At 37.5% G+C, this 18966-nt stretch overlaps 1 protein-coding gene across 4 annotated transcripts in view; it reads right to left on the reverse strand.

The window, feature by feature from the left end:
* Nucleotides 1-18659, reverse strand: part of LOC110462556 (cilia- and flagella-associated protein 44-like) — a 37205-nt gene extending 18546 nt beyond the window's left edge. The window contains exons 1-18 of one of the 4 annotated variants that reach the window (XM_021516545.1): nt 18581-18635; nt 15768-16691; nt 11369-12000; nt 11017-11248; nt 10239-10404; nt 9013-9175; nt 8500-8639; nt 8111-8290; nt 7225-7504; nt 6400-6561; nt 5489-5636; nt 4530-4624; nt 3769-3969; nt 3125-3235; nt 1737-1895; nt 1161-1284; nt 852-958; nt 165-313 (exon numbers count right to left, since the gene is read on the reverse strand). In XM_021516545.1, the coding sequence (XP_021372220.1) occupies nt 165-313; nt 852-958; nt 1161-1284; nt 1737-1895; nt 3125-3235; nt 3769-3969; nt 4530-4624; nt 5489-5636; nt 6400-6561; nt 7225-7504; nt 8111-8290; nt 8500-8639; nt 9013-9175; nt 10239-10404; nt 11017-11248; nt 11369-12000; nt 15768-16691; nt 18581-18629 (4022 nt within the window). In that variant the 5' untranslated portion in view covers nt 18630-18635. Of the gene's footprint in view, nt 1-164; nt 314-851; nt 959-1160; nt 1285-1736; nt 1896-3124; nt 3236-3768; nt 3970-4529; nt 4625-5488; nt 5637-6399; nt 6562-7224; nt 7505-8110; nt 8291-8499; nt 8640-9012; nt 9176-10238; nt 10405-11016; nt 12001-15767; nt 16692-18580 lie in introns of all 4 variants that reach the window. The other 3 variants (XM_021516544.1, XM_021516543.1, XM_021516546.1) reach the window with 3 other exon arrangements.
* Between the last annotated feature and the right edge of the window lie 307 nt (nt 18660-18966).

The following is an 18966-nucleotide window of genomic DNA, read 5'->3' on the forward strand; positions in this document are numbered from 1 at the left end:
TGAACTTGATTATGTCTATGTAAGTTCCCTACCTGAACTTGATGATGTTTATTTAAGTCCCCTACCTGAACTTGATAATGTTTATGTAAGTACGCTACCTGAACTTGATGATGTTTATTTAAGTCCCCTACCTGAACTTGATAATGTTTATGGAAGTACCCTACCTGAACTTGATGATGTTAATGGGTACGTCCTCGGAGTCCACAACTGGGACTGACTTTATGGGCTGGTCGACCAGTTCCTCCGGCAGGCCAGCCTTCTCATCAGGGCTCAAAAACTTACACTGGTACAGGTAACCAGAATCAAAGTCTCCCTGTAAACATACACAGATCAATTAGTGATATTTACCTTTAGTGATTACCTACTTACAAACAATATAACTCTTATCAGACCCAGAAAATCAACAATAAATGGCTTCATTGGTTTTGATAGAACTTATGATATAAGTACAGGACCAGTTTATCCTCGACTCAGTGATCTATTAATCCTTTCACCCCTATGTAACTCTAATAAACTCTACCATGCATTTATCTGGATAAGTCCATTATGGTCTACAGGGGTGAAAGGGTTAGGCATATCAGGAAGATGATCATACAATCTTACTTTTCAAGGCAAGATGAATCTTTAAATACAAAAAAGAGATGCACATTTCAAGGGATGTTTGTAATGAATGATCAAGAATCTGTCCAAGGATTTGGATTTTACACAAAGTAAAAGGTACTTTGTCATATAAAAGTAATGCCACATGACATAAAACCAGTTAGCCACATCATAAAAGAACTATATCTAATGTTCCCTCTACCTAAATAATCTATGTCAAATAAGTCTGAAAAGTAATAAAAGTGTTGTACCATAGAGAGCCAGAAGTTTCCGTCCTCTGTATAGAAACCCTCGAGGATGGGGCTCGGCTCCGATGGGATGTAGGGCGTCCAGTCCTCTTCCGACTCCTTCTTTTCTTCTAATAAAATCAAAACTCAGACTTTAGTTTCTGGATCATTTTATATAAATTGTCAAGAAAAAAATCAATTCAAATTTCTCAACAGTTTTATACTTTATTTTTACCATCTATGCAGTTTTTACCAGCATTTAAAAAAAGCAATAATCTTTTTATATAGAATTGTAAAATATATGTCCCTTTTAGAACATTACATACTACTAACCTTCTTCATCTCCTTGCTCTGACTCTGTCTCCAATCCTCTCTCTATTCGCTTTCTCCTTTCTTCGGCTTCTTTCTTCTTTCTCTCTTCTTCCTCCTTTTTCTTCCTTTCCATGTCTTCCTCATGCTGAGATAACATAAATAATTTGACTTGAAATTGCAACGAGAACATTTCAAGGTTTTAGAAAAATGTTTATTATAACTGTGACTTTATAAGTAGAAAGTAATTTCTAATGACACATGTATTTCTTAGAGCTTTGAATATACATTTCTCTTTTATCTTCATTTTTTCTCAAATTTTTTTATGAACTGTAGGGTTTTATTTCAACAGAAATATTATAAATATATATTTTGAGTTATCTTTTCTGAATTATTCCTTGTATATATAAAGTGAACTAATCAACAGAGTGGTATTTAAACTCATTTACCCTGACATATTTAAATTGGACTTGCTCAGTCTTTCATTTGGTAAGGTTCAAATGTGTCTTTATGGGTGAATGGGTTAAAGGATTTCTATTTTACACCATGACTAAAACAGTAAAATCTCTACCCCACCAGTACGCTAGTAAAACAACCTACCCTGAGTGCGGACTTGACACTCTTGAAGGTGAACTGGCGGGTCGGAAGTCCAGTTATTTTGAATGTATGCGACGTGTCGAAGTTGCTGTCCCCTGGACTGTCAATCTCGACGACGATTCCTTTGTCACAGAACACCAGTAGTGTCTCCTTCTTTACGCTCTGTGGTACAGAAAACAGCTTCAAAGGTTGGACTTGATAGATAAGTTCTAACCAAATATTTATAAACATTAGTAAAACTCAACACAGGAAGTAGCAAAACATTAAAAAGCTACAGACAAATCTGCATTAAAGAGTCAAATATTTTCAGCATTCAAAATATCTGGATACTCAAGGAAAAGACTTTTCACAGTGAAAGTAGAACCACAAAATAGTGAAAACATGGGCCCATATTCATGAAACTGTTCTCATCCTTAAGCATGAATTCTTTGCTCAAGCCAACTTTCTTTTGACACACCTAAATAATGTGATATGGTCAAAAATTCATGTGTAAACATTAAAAACAGTATTCGGCTTAAAGTCTTTCCAAATTTCCTACATAAGATTGACGAAATTATTTATTTTTTTGTTAACATATCACTAGCACACAAGAAATTAGGCTTGAGCATAGAATCTGGGTCTCAGGCTTTGAACAAGAAAACGGTTTCATAAATACAGGCCCAGATCCTTGTTCGTAATAATATTAGGTTTACAGTAGAATTGATCTATAAATGTTATATAGTTTCAGCAAACTTTAAAATCCGGGGTTGTAGTAGTAGTTTATATGTATAAATAGCGTTACTCAACAACCTTTCTATTACTAGTTCAACATAATGTCAGTAAAGGTCTGCTATATTTAAACATAAATTTCTTGTCTTGAGACTTCGTAGACTTAGCCTCCAATCTATGACAGAGCGTACCCCAGTTTCTGGTCTATAAAACAAAACTTTATATATTTACTGAGGATTCTGTTATTCTGAAGATACAATTTGTTCTCTTTCTAATCTATGACTGGAGGTACCTTAGTTTCTGGAGACTTTGTAGGTGTCAGTCTAAGATCTGTGACAGAGGGTACCTCAGTCTCGGGTCTATAAATCTTTATTTATTTAACAAGAATTGCGAACAGTTTGAAGGCTACTTGACTGGAGGTACCTTAGTTTCTGGAGACTGTAGGTGTCAGCCTAAGTTCTGTGACAGAGGGTACCTTAGTCTCAGGTCTATAAATCTTTATTTATTTAACAAGGATTGCGAACAGCTCGAAGGCTACTTGACTGGAGGTACCTTAGTTTCTGGAGACTTTGTAGGCAACAGTCTAAGATCTGTGACAGAGGGTACCTCAGTCTCGGGTCTATAAATCTTTATTTATTTAACAAGGATTGCGAACAGCTCGAAGGCTACTTGACTGGACGTACCTTAGTTTCTGGAGACCACTGGATCTTTTTGACAGCAGCAGGCATAGTGACAAAACCAATAGGGTTGTAGGTTGTTCCCACCGTCAGGAAGAAAATTGTACCATCCTCACCCTGTAAAGACAGGAGATAGATTTATATAACATCCTAACAGAAACAAAACCACTGACAGGTCACATAATCCCCATAACTACATACCAGGCTGAAGCCCCAGCAATCATTTAGGATTTTTAATATAGATAGTAAGGCATTTCTAAAACATCTGAAAAGTACCATTCATCAACAGGAATAAATACAATCAGACCAGCAGAACAATTGCTAGAAGGGTTTCAGCCAATAGGAAGCCATTGATATCTGAAATAGTCTTTCACAAGATGTTATTTCATCTTGTGAAGTATTTGATTTTAAGAAAAACTTTGGATGAAATCTAGAAAGATCTTGAGTTGAAGTACGATCTTACATCGTCTTATATATAGACTTATTTTATGTTGATCACAATGTATAATTTCAAATTATATGGATGTGGATATAGAGGCAGCAATGCCTGTGTCTGCTAATTATCTAATATCCTATTAAATCGTATTAAATGACAGCTTTATTGTATTTCTAAAAAAGAATTCTCTCGAGATACTAATTTCGCAACTTACCGCAGTGGCAAGGATGTCGCCAGACTTGTTTACGGCCAAGCTGTTGACGGACGACGAGTGAGGTTTGAACGCCTGTTGTAGGACCAGATCACAGTCGTTCTTGTGTTTCCTCGTCAGTTCATCAGTTAGCTGGCTGATGTTGAACACCCTCACCACACCGTCACTAAACCCGACCAGAATTGTAGCTCCTTTTGGGTCGACCTGCAATGATCATGTCACAGGTTACTTGTGTATAAAACATATCACTAATAAATGTTATAAATATATATCATAAAAAATATTAACCCATTCACCCCTAAAGTCACATTTGAACCTAACCAAATAAATGACTAGGCAAGTCCATTTTAAATATGTAGGGGTGATTGAGTAAATGACAAAGAAAAATTTCCTGATTGCTGCAGGTCATATAAGAATGTTTTCACTATATGTATCATAATAACAGTAACAGTGACACTAAAACCTTGCCTACTGAAATATTCTGAAGTTTAACTTTTCCTCTCAATTTTTTTCTGTGATGCATCCAATGTTTCATACAAATGGATGATTTCATTGAATAAATTCCTTTTGTTTCAGTTTTAACTAATGTATGAGGCAAGTTAGCCCCAGAAAAATCTGATATTTTGAATTGAGAATGTTCTTGAAACGAAAAAGTTTTTGGGATCTGGGGATTAAGTAAAACTATTTATTGTATGACCCTGTTATAGTTATCAACTGTCAGTCAGACTGACATTAGTCACTGACAACACGAACAAAACACTCACCACTTCTGGGGCCCAAAGTAGGGCAGATCCTCCAGCAGAGAACTTGGTCTCACACAGTTGTTTCCTCTGTAGGTAGTCAAATACCCGGACAGTGTCTGTAACCAGAGGAACAATTAGCTGAGTGTATAACACATTTCTGTAACACATAACTATATAGAGACATTGAAAATAAAATCAAACCTACAGATACGTATGATTGTGATCATGTGATCTGCCATCTCACACAACTCATACTGGCAAAGACAATCTTTCATTTATTAATTTCTTTTGTGTTAGTTTGATTCATTCACCCCTGAAATTTCTTAATGAACTATTCCAAACTTTGAATTGAAAGAATTCAAATGTGTCTTCAGGGGTGAATGAGTAAATAATATCTATGGCATTACTGTAGTTATCTTAAAAGAAGCCCCGGGGACCAGCACATCATCACTGACTCAATGAAAGGGGAGGGGCTGATGACGGAAAAATGAACATTTGTTGATATCTCTACAAAATTGCAATATATATATATATATATATGGGTGGGCTTATTATCAGACATGGCCTTATTGCCAGGTAGATATAGTAGGAATGACTCAAAAACTCATGACCTTGCTATAATGGTTACCAGTCCATTAGCTATAAATCACAATTAAGGAGACACAGGTTGTTGTGAGCCACAATAGATAATGATAAGGTCCTGTATATCTCTACAACACTGCATTAGATATGGGTGGGCTTATTACAAGGCCTGAGTTTATTGCCAGGTAGATGAATAACTCAAAAACTCATCACCTTGCTGTAGCGTTAATCAGTACATTATCAAAAAATCAAATTAAAGAGACACATTTTGTTGTGGGCCACAATAGATAATGATTAGGTCCTAATTTTCAAATGACTGGAGCGAACACTTACTCAAATGACAAATATTTGGTGTCGACATTTGTTTAAAATTAATCGTGGTTTGAGCAGAGACTTACGGTCATGGCCTGTGGTGGCCACAATGTGACTGATCGGTGACGTATCACATCCGAGAATGGCGCCGGCGTGATAGGTAAACATCTTCTCCGGGGCCAGGGAGGTATGAGAGAAGGACAGGTCCAGCTTCCATATACCACCGTTAGCATCCTAGAACGGAACATGGCAGAACTTACGCTAGACATTTTACCTAGGCTGAATGATTTGATGAATTAGGAAATGTGCTAATGTTTCACAATACTTTGCTACGGTGGTTTTGGACGAGCACCACTCAAACAGACAAGCCCAGAGCTCTGTCCACATCCAAAATAAACCTATCATCATATGATAGTAAATTCTATATTGTCCAAATACATCTATATATATATGTATAATATAATGAAATTCTCTACAATACATTAATTTGTGAAGAATTGGCAATATCAAAGAAATCATGACGTCAACCATTCTCGACAAGCATGGATTGGTCAGACCTAGGGTGTTTGTGTTGGAAGATTAATCAATATAGCTATCTCTATAGTAAAAATATGTGACACACACTCACGTAAGGTTATTATAAATTATTCTTTTGAATCTGGATATTAAATTATTGTCATTAAATCCTGCTATGTACATGGAAATCAATTTTGTTAATAGTAATAATGGAAATGTGTGTGTTCTGTCTCAGACTGTTACATAACTGAAGACCTGTTTAATTGTGTTACAATTCGGTGGTAAAAACAATTTAGCACCGACACAAGACTATGACTATCCCTATCAGTACAGACGAACAGCACCAAACCAAGGGTGACAAGGAACCCTGAGGTATGGACTCCAGACTCTGTACCTCAACACAGGTAACTTTTTGTATTAAATTTAACTGGTGGCTCATTTTTCTAAATGTTAGCTAAGTCTGGATGACCTGTGAACCTACCTGTGCGAACCAGAAGGTCATCTCTGTCTCAGCATCAAACGATTTACAGATGGACTGTAATTTGACACCCTCACCGACGCGGAGCTCATTCATCGGCTCCATCTCAAACATCCCTGTGTCATCTGTTGTGTCGGCCGTGTCAACACTCTCAAAGTCCCACACCTACAGACAAAGGCAAAAACTTAACTATCTAGGCGTAATCTCTTTTAAATCATGGTAATTTAAACAAAAACGATAACTAAATCTCCATCTAAATTTCCACTCTCTGGTTATTTAAACTTAAATTTACTTTCCCATCCAATGGCTCCATTCCATTGAGTCAAACTAATAATTAACAATCTCACTTTTTTACCTGCATTCTAAATATGACACAACTTCCCGTTTTATTTATGAACGGAAAGACTTGATTATATGTAAAAGAGTTGATGAACAGTGAATGACATACTAGTGGTTTAAACTGTTTGTGCGGTGGACTGATTTCTGATTGATTGCTAGTTTACAACCTAAGGTTGTTGTGAATCCAATATTCAAACGTGGCTACACCTTAACAAGTGTCGTTGCTAATCATGTAAGCAGACAGTAGATGTATGGTGTTTTACTCAAACACGAAGGCTGTCTTCGTTTATAAAGACAGGTATGTTTAGTTATACAGGGGCAGATTTTGACATTGCATGTATTACGTACTGGGATATTTACATGGTTTACTGTTCAATAGCCCATAACTGCTGACAAATGAAAAACATTGTTACATCTGTGACGCGATACATTATCTAGATATATAGAACTTGTTTGTCTTTATCATCCTATCACTTTCACTGTAACAACCTTGATAAAACCATCCTCTCCCACAGTCATCAGTTCTCCCTCGTCCAGCAGGATCTGCATGATGTTGCCGACGTGACAGGGTTTCCTCCCTTTACAGGAAATCTCCACCTTGATGAGACCTCCTTCCCACAGCAACATGTTCCCCCATTCACATCCAGAAAGTACTTTTCCGTCCGGAAGCTCCACATATCCCTCCACATCGGAGATTTCTGTCTTGCCAAATTTACCAAGAGCTCCCTGAAGTTTCAAACCAGTGAAGGTGTCGGCCATTTTCCAAAACCTGAAAATTAAAAAAATAATCAAGAATACAAAAATACAATTTTTAGTTTGATTTTATACTATCCAGAAAGACTATAGAGAAAGTGAGCACAGCTCAGAATACTCCTAGCACCCTGCTGGATCTGTAGGTAACTGCTTAAATACTCCTGCTAGGAGTCATGTAGAGAGTCAGAGAGAACCATAGGCCGTACAGATATGATAAACAGATTTATTTTGTTTATTGATGCATTGTGTGATATATAAACTCAAGTAATCTGATTTTCATGGGCTTGTAGTAGGACGAGGAATAGTGATAAAGATAGTGCCGTCACTGAGGCTCGAACCTGTGACCCTTGGCTCTCTAGCTCGATGCTCTACCTCTGAGCTAAAAGGGAAATTCCCTACAGCTCACACTTGTAAGGCAACCTAAGTAATCCACATCTTTTACAGTCTGATTATGTTGTCTTATCTCGAAAGGAAAAAAGAAAGTGAACACTCATCTCATTAGACTCAAAAATAAAAATGACTTTTGTCACAGACTGACGATGACCAGATATCATAATGATAACTGTGATGATTTATCAAAATTAAGATATTTCATCCCGTCTTGGTCTGATGACCTACTTACCTTATATGGGTTGTTCCGGCAGTGGTCAGTTGACCTTCCAGCTCTGTGGAGAAGGTTGCGCGGAAGACGTCCTGAGAGAAAGCCTTTGACCGAAGGACGGTCATCTCCTCTCGCCACCGCCAAACGGTCAACATGAAGTCGGGGTTACCTCCCTGAGAGGCTAGCAGCTCACCGTCAGAGCTAAAATATAAAAGACAAGCTTAGTTCTTAGTTCCAGCTACTATTAGTCCAGACTACTCTCCAGTGATTATGCTATCTGGGTATTTTATAATAACTGAACTAATGAATTTAAATGTGTGATTTTAACAATTTTCACTTTAAACATTAATTATAACTTATAATGAATTTATAAATCTATGAAATACTGTATACTATTTCCCCCGACTGACCTGAAGTCGACGTAGGAGTAGGATTTTTCTGTTCCTCCCCTCAGGATGCGGTGTAACTTGAGGGATGGGTACTCAAATATGTTGATGTTCGGGGACTGTCCTTTCTCAGCCACTGCAAAGAACTTCTTGCTCGGGTGGACCTGCAATACCAGAAAGTAACAGCAGTGAATCTTCCTGTCTTACTTTTAAAGATACACATACACATTCAAATAGGAAAACTAATTTTGGAGAAATGTTAGTAAAAATATTTCAGTTCTACTTTGATATATACTCATATATTTTCAATTACCAGGTAGATATAGGAAAATCGATTTTGAGGAAAAATAAGTGATTTTTTTTCACCAAAAAATATTGTTATTTGGTGATGCAATACATTCACATATAAAAAGCGTTGGTAAATAATTTGAACATTTTGATGAAATTCATTTTATATGATGTGAATACTTAAATCCATTTTTGCAAATATATATAGCGTACCATATGTAATTCAGTAAATTAAATCATTGTACTGACCGTGAGGGCACCTATTCCCCCTCCACTTGTACTTCGCAGATATTTGTGTTCGCGAGTCTGCAGGTCTACCAGCTGAACAAGGTTTCCGGCAGCAAATATCACCGTTTTCTCATCAAGTAAGTGGAGATTGGCCCTCTTTGTACAGTCGTAGCCAAAAGAATATCTGGGGGTCCAGTCAAGGAAACTTAACTAATAACATAGATGACACAGGAAATTCTAGCCTGGATAATCCTATATATCTAATACATGAAATGTTCACGGGTAATTTCTTTTGTGGTTTGAAGCTATTTCGATTGTTTTGTAGCAAACATTCATGGGTATGCTGAATTAACGAACAGTATTCAAGTATATAAATTAAATTCATTGTACATTGTATATATTTTTGTGATTCAATAGCGACCGTGAAAACCACGAATATTTATACACAATTGGCCAAATTCAAGAAGGACATTAAACCTCACCTCTTCACGTCTGCATTTTAGGCTCTTTGCACAGACATCATGTACATACCACCCTTTATTTATTCATGTACATACCACCCTTTATTTATTCATTTATGTGCACTTTGAGATGATTATCTACTTGCTTAATGTATAATGGTGATTGTAAGCCTTTTTTGTTTAACAATTATAACTAATACTATTATCCATATGTTGTAAAGCGCTTTAGAGTAATTCTACAAATTATATAGGGGCGCTATATAAGTGTTGTATATATTGTTATTATTACAATGAACATTTCGTGTTATACAGTACAACATGATTGGAACAGACTGTGTCCATATTCATGAAACCATACTCAGGCTTAAGAATGGATTCTTTGTTCAAACCAACTTTTTGGTAATTTGCTTAAATCATGTGATATGGTCAAAAAGTCATGTGTTAAGTTTAAAAACAGTATTTCCGCTTTCAGTCCCTCCAAATTGCTTCCAAATGTTTGACAAAACGTAAATTTTAATTTTTGTTCATTCATGGCCGGAACAAGAAATCGAGCTTTGGCCAAGTTTGAGCATTTGTTCATTAAAACATATTTTATTGACATTAAACAGTCAAAGGGATCGGGTGCAAGTTCTTACAACTTACTAGCCCCTCTCCCAAGTTTGAGCATGGTAATGGTATTATCATAACCTGAGCCCTGACACTGTACATCAAAATGAAGACACGTTTTCCTACTAAGCTGTGCGAGTCACCACATGAGGGAGTGACAGAGCGAGTAAGTAAGGATACTGGAGTGACAACATGTCCTCTGGGAGCCCGCAATCTTCTGTCATCACAGGCTTAGATGTCATTTTGTCAAGGTCGTAGAAGAAGTCAGCAGGGATGCCTTTCTCCTTTTCTTCTGTCTCTTTGTTCTCCTCTGCTGCTTCTTCGTTCACCTCTACCTGCGCTTCCTCTGTAACACCAACATAGAAACTTTTATAAAGGAAAATGAAAGAGTTTGCAATAACGTCTGCCTGTAAAATGCCAGTTAAATAAAGTATGGGTAGGTATTCATTTTAAAACTTGTGAGAAATTAAAAAAATTGTAATCATTCTTAATTCTAGGTTATCATATGACCATCATCATGTGGTAACATTTTTATCATATACTGCTTATGACATCAAAATTGTTAGCAATAGCAAATAAAACAGATAGAAAGTATGACTATAACCTCATTCTACCTTAAATAAATCATAACGAACAGAATAACAAATTCAGAGGAGTATCCAGTGTGTACACTAACAGTGAGGTGTGATTATTCTGAAGAATGTTGAACAAAAAGTTAGACAGATATGGTGTGTGCCGGGATATTGCCTATACACAACTAGTTTTGTTACACATACAAAACAAGACATATCATTCACGAGTATATGATAAAATGATTGTTATTATATGAAATGGGGAATATAGAGTAACATCTAAGGAATTTGATCTAAAATATGCCGCTAAAGTAATGCTAGATAATATCTGATGATGCTATTGTTTAAAGAGTTCCTCACAACAGATATAAACATTGGTGACTTACCTTTGCCCTCACTCTCAGCAGCATTGTTAGTTTCATCGCCTGGTTTGTCCATCACAACTGACTCTTGCTGTTCAGCATCCTGTGTTTGTTCAGGAGCCTTCTCCCCCTCAACAGGTTTGTCACCACTACCATCTTCTGGAGCTTTTTCTCCTTCCTGTGCTTGTTCTGGAGCTTTTTCTCCTTCCTGTGCTTGTTCAGGGGCCTTTTCTCCTTCCTGTGCTTGTTCAGGGGCCTTTTCACCTTCTTGAGCTTGTTCAGGGACCTTTTCACCTTCCTGTGATTGTTCAGGGGCCTTTTCACTTTCTTGTCCTTGTTCAGGGGCCTTTTCTCCTTCCTGTGCTTGTTCAGGGGCCTTTTCTCCTTCCTTTGCCTGCTCAGAGGGCTTTTCTCCTTCTTGTGCCGGTTCAGGGGCCTTTTCTCCTTGTTGTGCCTGTTCTGGGGCCTTTTCTCCTTCCTGCACTTGTTCAGGAGCAGTTTCTCCCTCTGATAGCTTGTCACCTTCTGGTGCCTTTTCAGTCTCACCTGGGGTCTTTTCTGTTCCTTCTTCTCCTTCTGTCTTTTCAGCTACTTTAACATTTTCCTCAACCTTTTCTTCTGTTGTTTGTTTTGGTGCTTCCTCTCCTGTTTTAGGCGACTCCTCTGTTTGTCCAGGGGTTGTTTCTGCTTGTTCTTGCGGTTTTTCTTCTGTTGTTGGTTTCTCTTCTGCCTGTTCTGGAGCTTTTTCTGCTTCTTGTTCCGGAGCCTTTGCCGCTTCCTGTTCTGGAGCCTTTTCCGCTTCCTGCTCCGGAGCCTTTTCCGCTTCCTGATCCGGAGCCTTTTCTGCTTCTTGTTCCGGAGCCTTTCCCGCTTCCTGTTCTGGAGCCTTTTCCGCTTCCTGTTCAGGAGCCTTTTCCGCTTCCTGCTCCGGAGCCTTTTCCGCTTCCTGCTCCGGAGCCTTATTCTCTACCAGAGGTGGTTCCGATGTTGGTTCTCCACCTGTTGCTTCTAACGAACAAAAGAAATGATTTATAAGCAAAGTTGTGTTGTATGATGTTTAAAGCCTTATTCATATATATCTGTTATCTTCATAAAAAAAAATGTTCCAACTCACATATTTAATTCAAAGAATTAAAAGGAAAACCTTTTTATCCTCATTTTTTTTACCTTTGAATGTAATGAGCAGAAAAGTTAGCTTGACCCTTATATATTTTACATTAAAACCCTTTGCTAGAATATGACTAGTAGGTATTTTTTCTAAAAGGAATGTAAATTATAATTTACAGTTAAAAAGGACAGCAATCTAGACAACATTTCGATAAAAAGTTTACATGTATGACAGGTTGTAGTTGTACAGACCTGACGTAGCACTACGTAGTGAGGAGTATACGTGTGAAAAGTGATTGATAACATGCAACGAGCATCAGAAGTTTTACCGATTCAATACATCATAGATCATTTAAAACATTTCACATCAAACCAGATCCTCCTGAGTTGCCAATTCCAACTTACATCCTTATAATGACCCCGTATAATATCAATTATGGTCTCTGGAAAAGTACTCTATGAACTCAAAGGTTCAAAGGTATTCTACTAGTACCTATATAACTGACGATAGTTCCTGTTGTATATGTAGTGAACGCGTTCAGTGTAATAATCCCTCGACAGAGATCTGGGGCGTCGGGTTAACTTTTAACACATTTTAACCTAATTCTGTCCATTAGTAAGGGTAATGAATGTACAGGAACAGAGTTTCTCTGGGGACTTACGTCACTAAGGTCATGTGAACATCTCATTGTATTTATTTGGGATATATATGTTCATGAAGTTTTAACAGTTTAAGCTCAAGATATTGGGTCAATTTAAAACAATCATCATTGTACAGACAACCACAGAAGTAGTAAAACCCTGGTCGTATCACGTTTACGTTACTAGACTTTGAAGTCTGACAATATTACAATACACATTCTATATTTTCATAACACATTTAAAATGTTGTAGGATTTGACGAATTAAAAACTCGGAATTTATAATTAAATTTATTAAAAGTACAGTATGAGAAAACAACATGCAGTTTTACAACAGATAAAGCACACATTTTCATGCAATTGTCAGCTTAGAACATGCAGCTGTGACATACAAAAAAAAGACAATGTTCCGACCTCTACTCCTCCAGACAGAATTACTTAGTCAAACTGACATACAAAACTAAAACAACATTACCCTCCACCCTACCCCACCCTCCCGTACCTCCCCTCCTGTCAATACCACAAAGTCAGCCCAGCAAAGGGCAGCTATGACATATACCAGTGACAAGCACACCCTTCAACTCCTATCCTCCTAAGCCCCTCCACCCCACCCCTATCCACCTCCATTCCTATCCTCCTAAGATCCTCCACCTCTACCCACCTCCATCCTCCCACTCATATCCTCCTTAGATCCTCCACTCCACCTCTATCCACCTCCATTCTCCCACTCCTATCCGCCTTAGATCCTCCACTCCAGCCCTCCCCACCTCCACCCTCCCACTCCTATCCTCCTAAGCCCCTCCACCCCACCTCTACCCACCTCCATTCCTATCCTCCTAAGATCCTCCACCTCTACCCACCTCCATCCTCCCACTCCTATCCTCCTTAGATCCTCCCCTCCACCTCTACCCACCTCCATCCTCCCACTCATATCCTCCTTAGATCCTCCACTCCACCTCTATCCACCTCCATTCTCCCACTCCTATCCTCCTTAGATCCTCCACTCCACCTCTCCCCACCTCCACCCTCCCACTCCTATCCTCCTTAGATCCTCCACTCCACCTCTATCCACCTCCATCCTCCCACTCCTATCCTCTTTAGATCCTCCACTCCACCTCTACCCACCTCCATCCTCCCACTCCTATCCTCCTTAAATCCTCCACTCCACCCCTACCCACCTCCATCCTCCCACTCTTATCCTCCTAAGCCCCTCCACCCCTACCCACCTCCATCCAGATAGTATTACTGTGTNAAACCAGCACAGAACATGCAGCTGACATACTAAAACAGTGACAACATGCCTTCTGCCACACTCCTTAAACCTTCCTCTCTCTCAACAGCATGACTGTGTCATCCCAGCGAAGGACATGCATCTTTGATGTATACAAATGTGACATGCTGCCACCCCACTGTACCAGATCAGTGATCGTACAGGCTACAACATTGAAGTGACAGGGTGGACAGAAACTAGACTCCATTGTCTCAAAATTACTTGTCAATTTGTCTCAAAACTGCTTTTGTACTTCCATAGTTTCACTGTCAATTTAATAATGACTTTCAATTATTACATCACATATCATCTTCCTTAAAACAGAGTTTTAAATTTTATATTTAAGTACCAAATGAACATGTGATTGAAATATTTCAAAGGCATATTAAATAAAAAAACGAAAGTTGAAGGTACAAAAGCAAATGGTTACTTTGGGAAAGGTTTGGGTGGGTAGTAAAAAACACTTATGGTTTAAACCACAGGGTCCTCAAATCTTTTCAAGTAGATACATTTACTTATTTTTTTGTTTTATAAAAAATACATTTATTGCACTTGGCAGACATGAATGGAACCTCAAGAAGACAGTTATAATCATACATTCTGTCTCTTGTCAGCAAATTTAATTTGATGAAACCAAATTTAACACCAAATTTTGTATATATATGTCTGTCACATTTAACAATAAGTCTGTGGTTTATCTGACAGCATTGTATCTAGTGGGGGTCACACACAGGGATAGATCTATATTTACCACACAGAGATCTACTGGTACCATAATCTACAAACCTCACAGTCAATGATCTGGTGCGACGTAGTGGGGTAAATCACAGGTTGTACAATTCCACTGGCCTAACCATGACAAATGCCATACATTTTTTTGTCACTGCTAGCGATATATTTTTTTAATTTAGGTTCGGTTAGTTGAATATTTCAAAATTGGTTTACTGTCTAAGTATGAAATTGTACACCTTTGATTCATTTCTAAACTAGCAAACAAATACAATATTTGATAGAAAACAAAAAGATAAAACTATAAAATCCTTTTGTTTACTGACATTCTTGCCAAAGTTTCAATTTTTCATTTGGAAGGAATTCAAAAATGTCTAAAAGTCACTTACAATGACCCCGATTTGATGCAATGTACAAATTAGCGAGTTTCTGCCCAAATAAGGAAACTTGGCTAGTATGTCATTGTACACGATATTCATGTTCAATGATTAATTATAAATCATATTTATGTAGAAATGAAATGAAATGGATGTTCAGCTATTAAGTCATAAAGAAAATACCAAACTTTTACTGATAATTTATTTCACTATGACAGAAACTTCTGAAAGGTGACTTGCATAAAAAAAAAGATTTAAAGACCAAAATATCAAGCAACATAATATCTGTTTCACTTCAAGGGTGATATTTTTCAGGATCAGTGAAAAATGGAAACAATTGAAAATTAAATAATGAATTAAATTAAACATATTGTAGCATTTCTGGGAAAAGTCTTCAAAATTTGAGGGTTATATTGAAGATTGGTGTATGATCAAAAATTATCATTGAACATGAACAGAATGTATTTATACCAAACAGCTTAAAACTAATGATACATAATATGTGAAATTTGTTGTGGACATGCAAAGTAGTCTGAAATATCAAAGAGTGGATTGAGATGAAAGCATTGAAGATTTTCAGAAGATGTCTAAGGGCCTGAAGAGAACAGAATGCTAGGCGGTGCACAGATGTGGAGCACAGAGTCGCAATACCTCCCGATTGTCCCGCCTTAACAGCAACTTCTTGTGTTCCTAAATGTGTGGGAACAATGTCCTCCTCAACCAACGTTGCTTCACGAGAAACCTTTGGTGACACGACTTCGTCTGTTGATGGGGCGACCATGTCCAGGTTCTCATCGAGAGTCGGCTCCCGAGACATTTCCTGGGCCGTCATCTGGACCACTCCTAAACTCTGCTGAACCCTGCTCTCTTGCACTTCCGGAGTTTTGTCATCTCTTACCGTATCAACTATTACTTCTTCAGTGATGGTTACCTTCTTTTCTGATCTTTCTCCCGGGCTCTTCTCCATCATTTCCACCATATTTAGGATCTCCGTCTCTGCCAGTCCAGAAACGTCGCCGGTGGTGATGATTTGTTTTTCAATCGTCTCCACGTCTGCTTCAGTGGTGATGATCTGCCTACTGATGGTGTCGATATCGACGGAGGTCGAGGTTACGACTCGTGTCTGCGGCACCCTCTCCCTGCTCAGACTGCTCCGTTCAATCTCCAGTACAGGCGTATTAGATGCACTATCCCATTCCTGAAGATCAACCGAATTTTCTACAACATGTTCAGTATCCAGTACCATCTTCTCTTCAATAGACACGTCACTCTTCTCCTCAATCATTACAGCCACTGTATCAGTTTTTTGTATTTCTGATACCTCACCAGACTGAGTAGTTCTCTGTCTAGGACTACTCCTTCTGCTTGCTGGTTTTTCACCTTCTGGAGGTTTAGGTATCTGAGTTCCTGGTGGAAGGGGAGTCCCCTCTCCCCCAGAGTCTGACGATGCCATTGCCTCTTGGCGCAGCCTGTATCTACGAAGAGCCTCCTCTTTTAAATGTGAGGTGGCCTCTTTTAAATTCCGTGACTTACGACCCTCATTGCCTGAGCCTGATGCTGGAGAGTTGAGGGATCCTCAAGTGACAAATTAATAAAAGATGTCATTAAGAGTAATAGCAATATTCATCCTTAAAAAAACATGTTGTAAATTCTTATTGTGGCTTTTTTAATATTACAAAAAACATTGGTTGAGGCACTAAAATAATCATTTCTTATATTATTATTGGTATGGTGTGTATTTTTTATCATTATAACTTTCAAATAGAAACTTAACATACATGTGAACTTTATACAATGTATTAGCAAAGAATCATAAATCAATTTCAATATTTTTAACGATCTTTCAGATATATATCTCATCCACTGAAGCAAGTTTTCAACTAATAGTTAAAAGCCAAACAAATTCAACAGAATGAACTAATATCTAGGCAATATAGCATCATTCTGAATCTGCAATCAACTCAAATTTTGAACAAACGTAAACATATATAGTACATGTAGGATGACTAACATAGAACGAGTCTGGAACCTCCAACCTCTACTAAGTTTCTCTACTAGCAAAGCTGCCTGACACTGTTGATCAACCCAGCCCTGACCTAATCAGTATATTTATAGCGGATGCTCTTGTAAAGTAAACTTGACAAAACAAAATAACAAAATAACCCAGATTTATCAATACCTTTTCAGTCCACTCCAATGACGGTTTGAATCAGAATCGGGTGCTGATGGAGGCCACTGATTTAAATAACTTTACATTTTACAATGTTGCATTGTGAGTGACACAAAGACCAGAATAGCTAATTGTATATATATATACAAAAAAAAAGATAGTGCAAGTCAGATTGATCTACTTTTAAATAGCACATTTTTGTTTTGATAGTTTTTCAACCAAATCAGCAGCAATTAAGTCACAATTTTGTTTTATGTTTTAATATGTTAAGACTAAAATCTATTGTCTTCAATGCTCTGATTCTTTAATCACTGCAAAATAAGGATCTCCTAAATGTTTGCATCTAGGTAGCACTCAAACTAAATAGCCCCCCCCCTTTTAAAAACAAAATACTTTAATCGGTGTAAGATCATCATCCATTAGTAATTTAGGTCTCTTTGAAAACATGTATTCTTGTATACCTGGGCATGTCAACATACTTTCCATACCTGATGGATTCAAGAAAACATCAAGTCAAATGCAAATCAAAGTCGATACACAATTCTATGGATGATATTCAGACTATCTCTGGCCCAGTATTTTTTACAGGAAATAATCAAATATTTAGGCAATTAGTTCCTGTTATATGGGAAGTAATGATAATTACAACACAATGGATGTTTTACAACTTTGACATGCTACAACAAGGATATCACCACAATGAACAGACAAACCTGGTGTGTGATACACTTAAAGCAACAGAATATTTTCGTCGCTTGAACCACATATCTATCATACAATACTTTAACAATGCCAGAATACGTGGGCTGCACGTGTCGCCATTTAATCGGTTTTACACATCTGACATGATTATGTTATTAAAATGAATATGCGACATTGTCATACCATACTTAAATGCATCGCCAGCTTTGTGGAGATAATAAACTCCATAATGAAACGTTTGCAAAAAAACTACTTTAGACGTGGTCAATTTTGCATATATATCAATCATAATTATTTGCCTCATAACCTAACGGTTAAAAATGTATTACAATAGCAGTAAGTTACCATAGAACTGAGAAACATGAGGTTTCTAGTAATCTACTGAACGGTATGTGTCTACAAAAGAATTGTAAATTGTGTGTTTACAAAATTTGTTTCGTGCAATCTGACGGGCACCTAGCTGTTATTATTCCCATTTACTGATACACAGCATCGTATAGTACTATCGTACAATGTTGGCATTAACATGACACTTTCATCTATATATTTCCTGATATCTTATCAAGACTGGTGTTTGCTTCTGAAAGTATACCTGGATTTTCCGGCTTCGGAGAAGGTGGTTTCTCACCGTCACCCTCCATCTTGGATTTACTTTGTTGCTATGGTACACTGCGCATGCGTATTTAATTTGTGTAGCAAAGAGAGCTCTTTCAAGGCACACAACTCTGTCTTCCTTAGCTGTGATAAAGAACGGTGTCTCATGTCGTGTGCGATAGAGAACATGGTAACTGATCCGTGAAAATATCATTCATTTAAATATTCGCTTCATGTTAAAGAACAACCTACAACATATATTATTTATTATTGGTATTTTTTTTTTTATAAACATTTTTATTTTTAATAGTAATGACAGAAGCTTCCTTTTTTAATTTCGAATGAGTCTGTTTAAATAGTAGCGCTCTCTGGCAGTGTTGATTT

The sequence above is a fragment of the Mizuhopecten yessoensis genome, unplaced genomic scaffold (genome assembly GCF_002113885.1).
Source record: "Mizuhopecten yessoensis strain PY_sf001 unplaced genomic scaffold, ASM211388v2 scaffold10803, whole genome shotgun sequence".
NCBI lineage: Eukaryota > Metazoa > Mollusca > Bivalvia > Pectinida > Pectinidae > Mizuhopecten > Mizuhopecten yessoensis.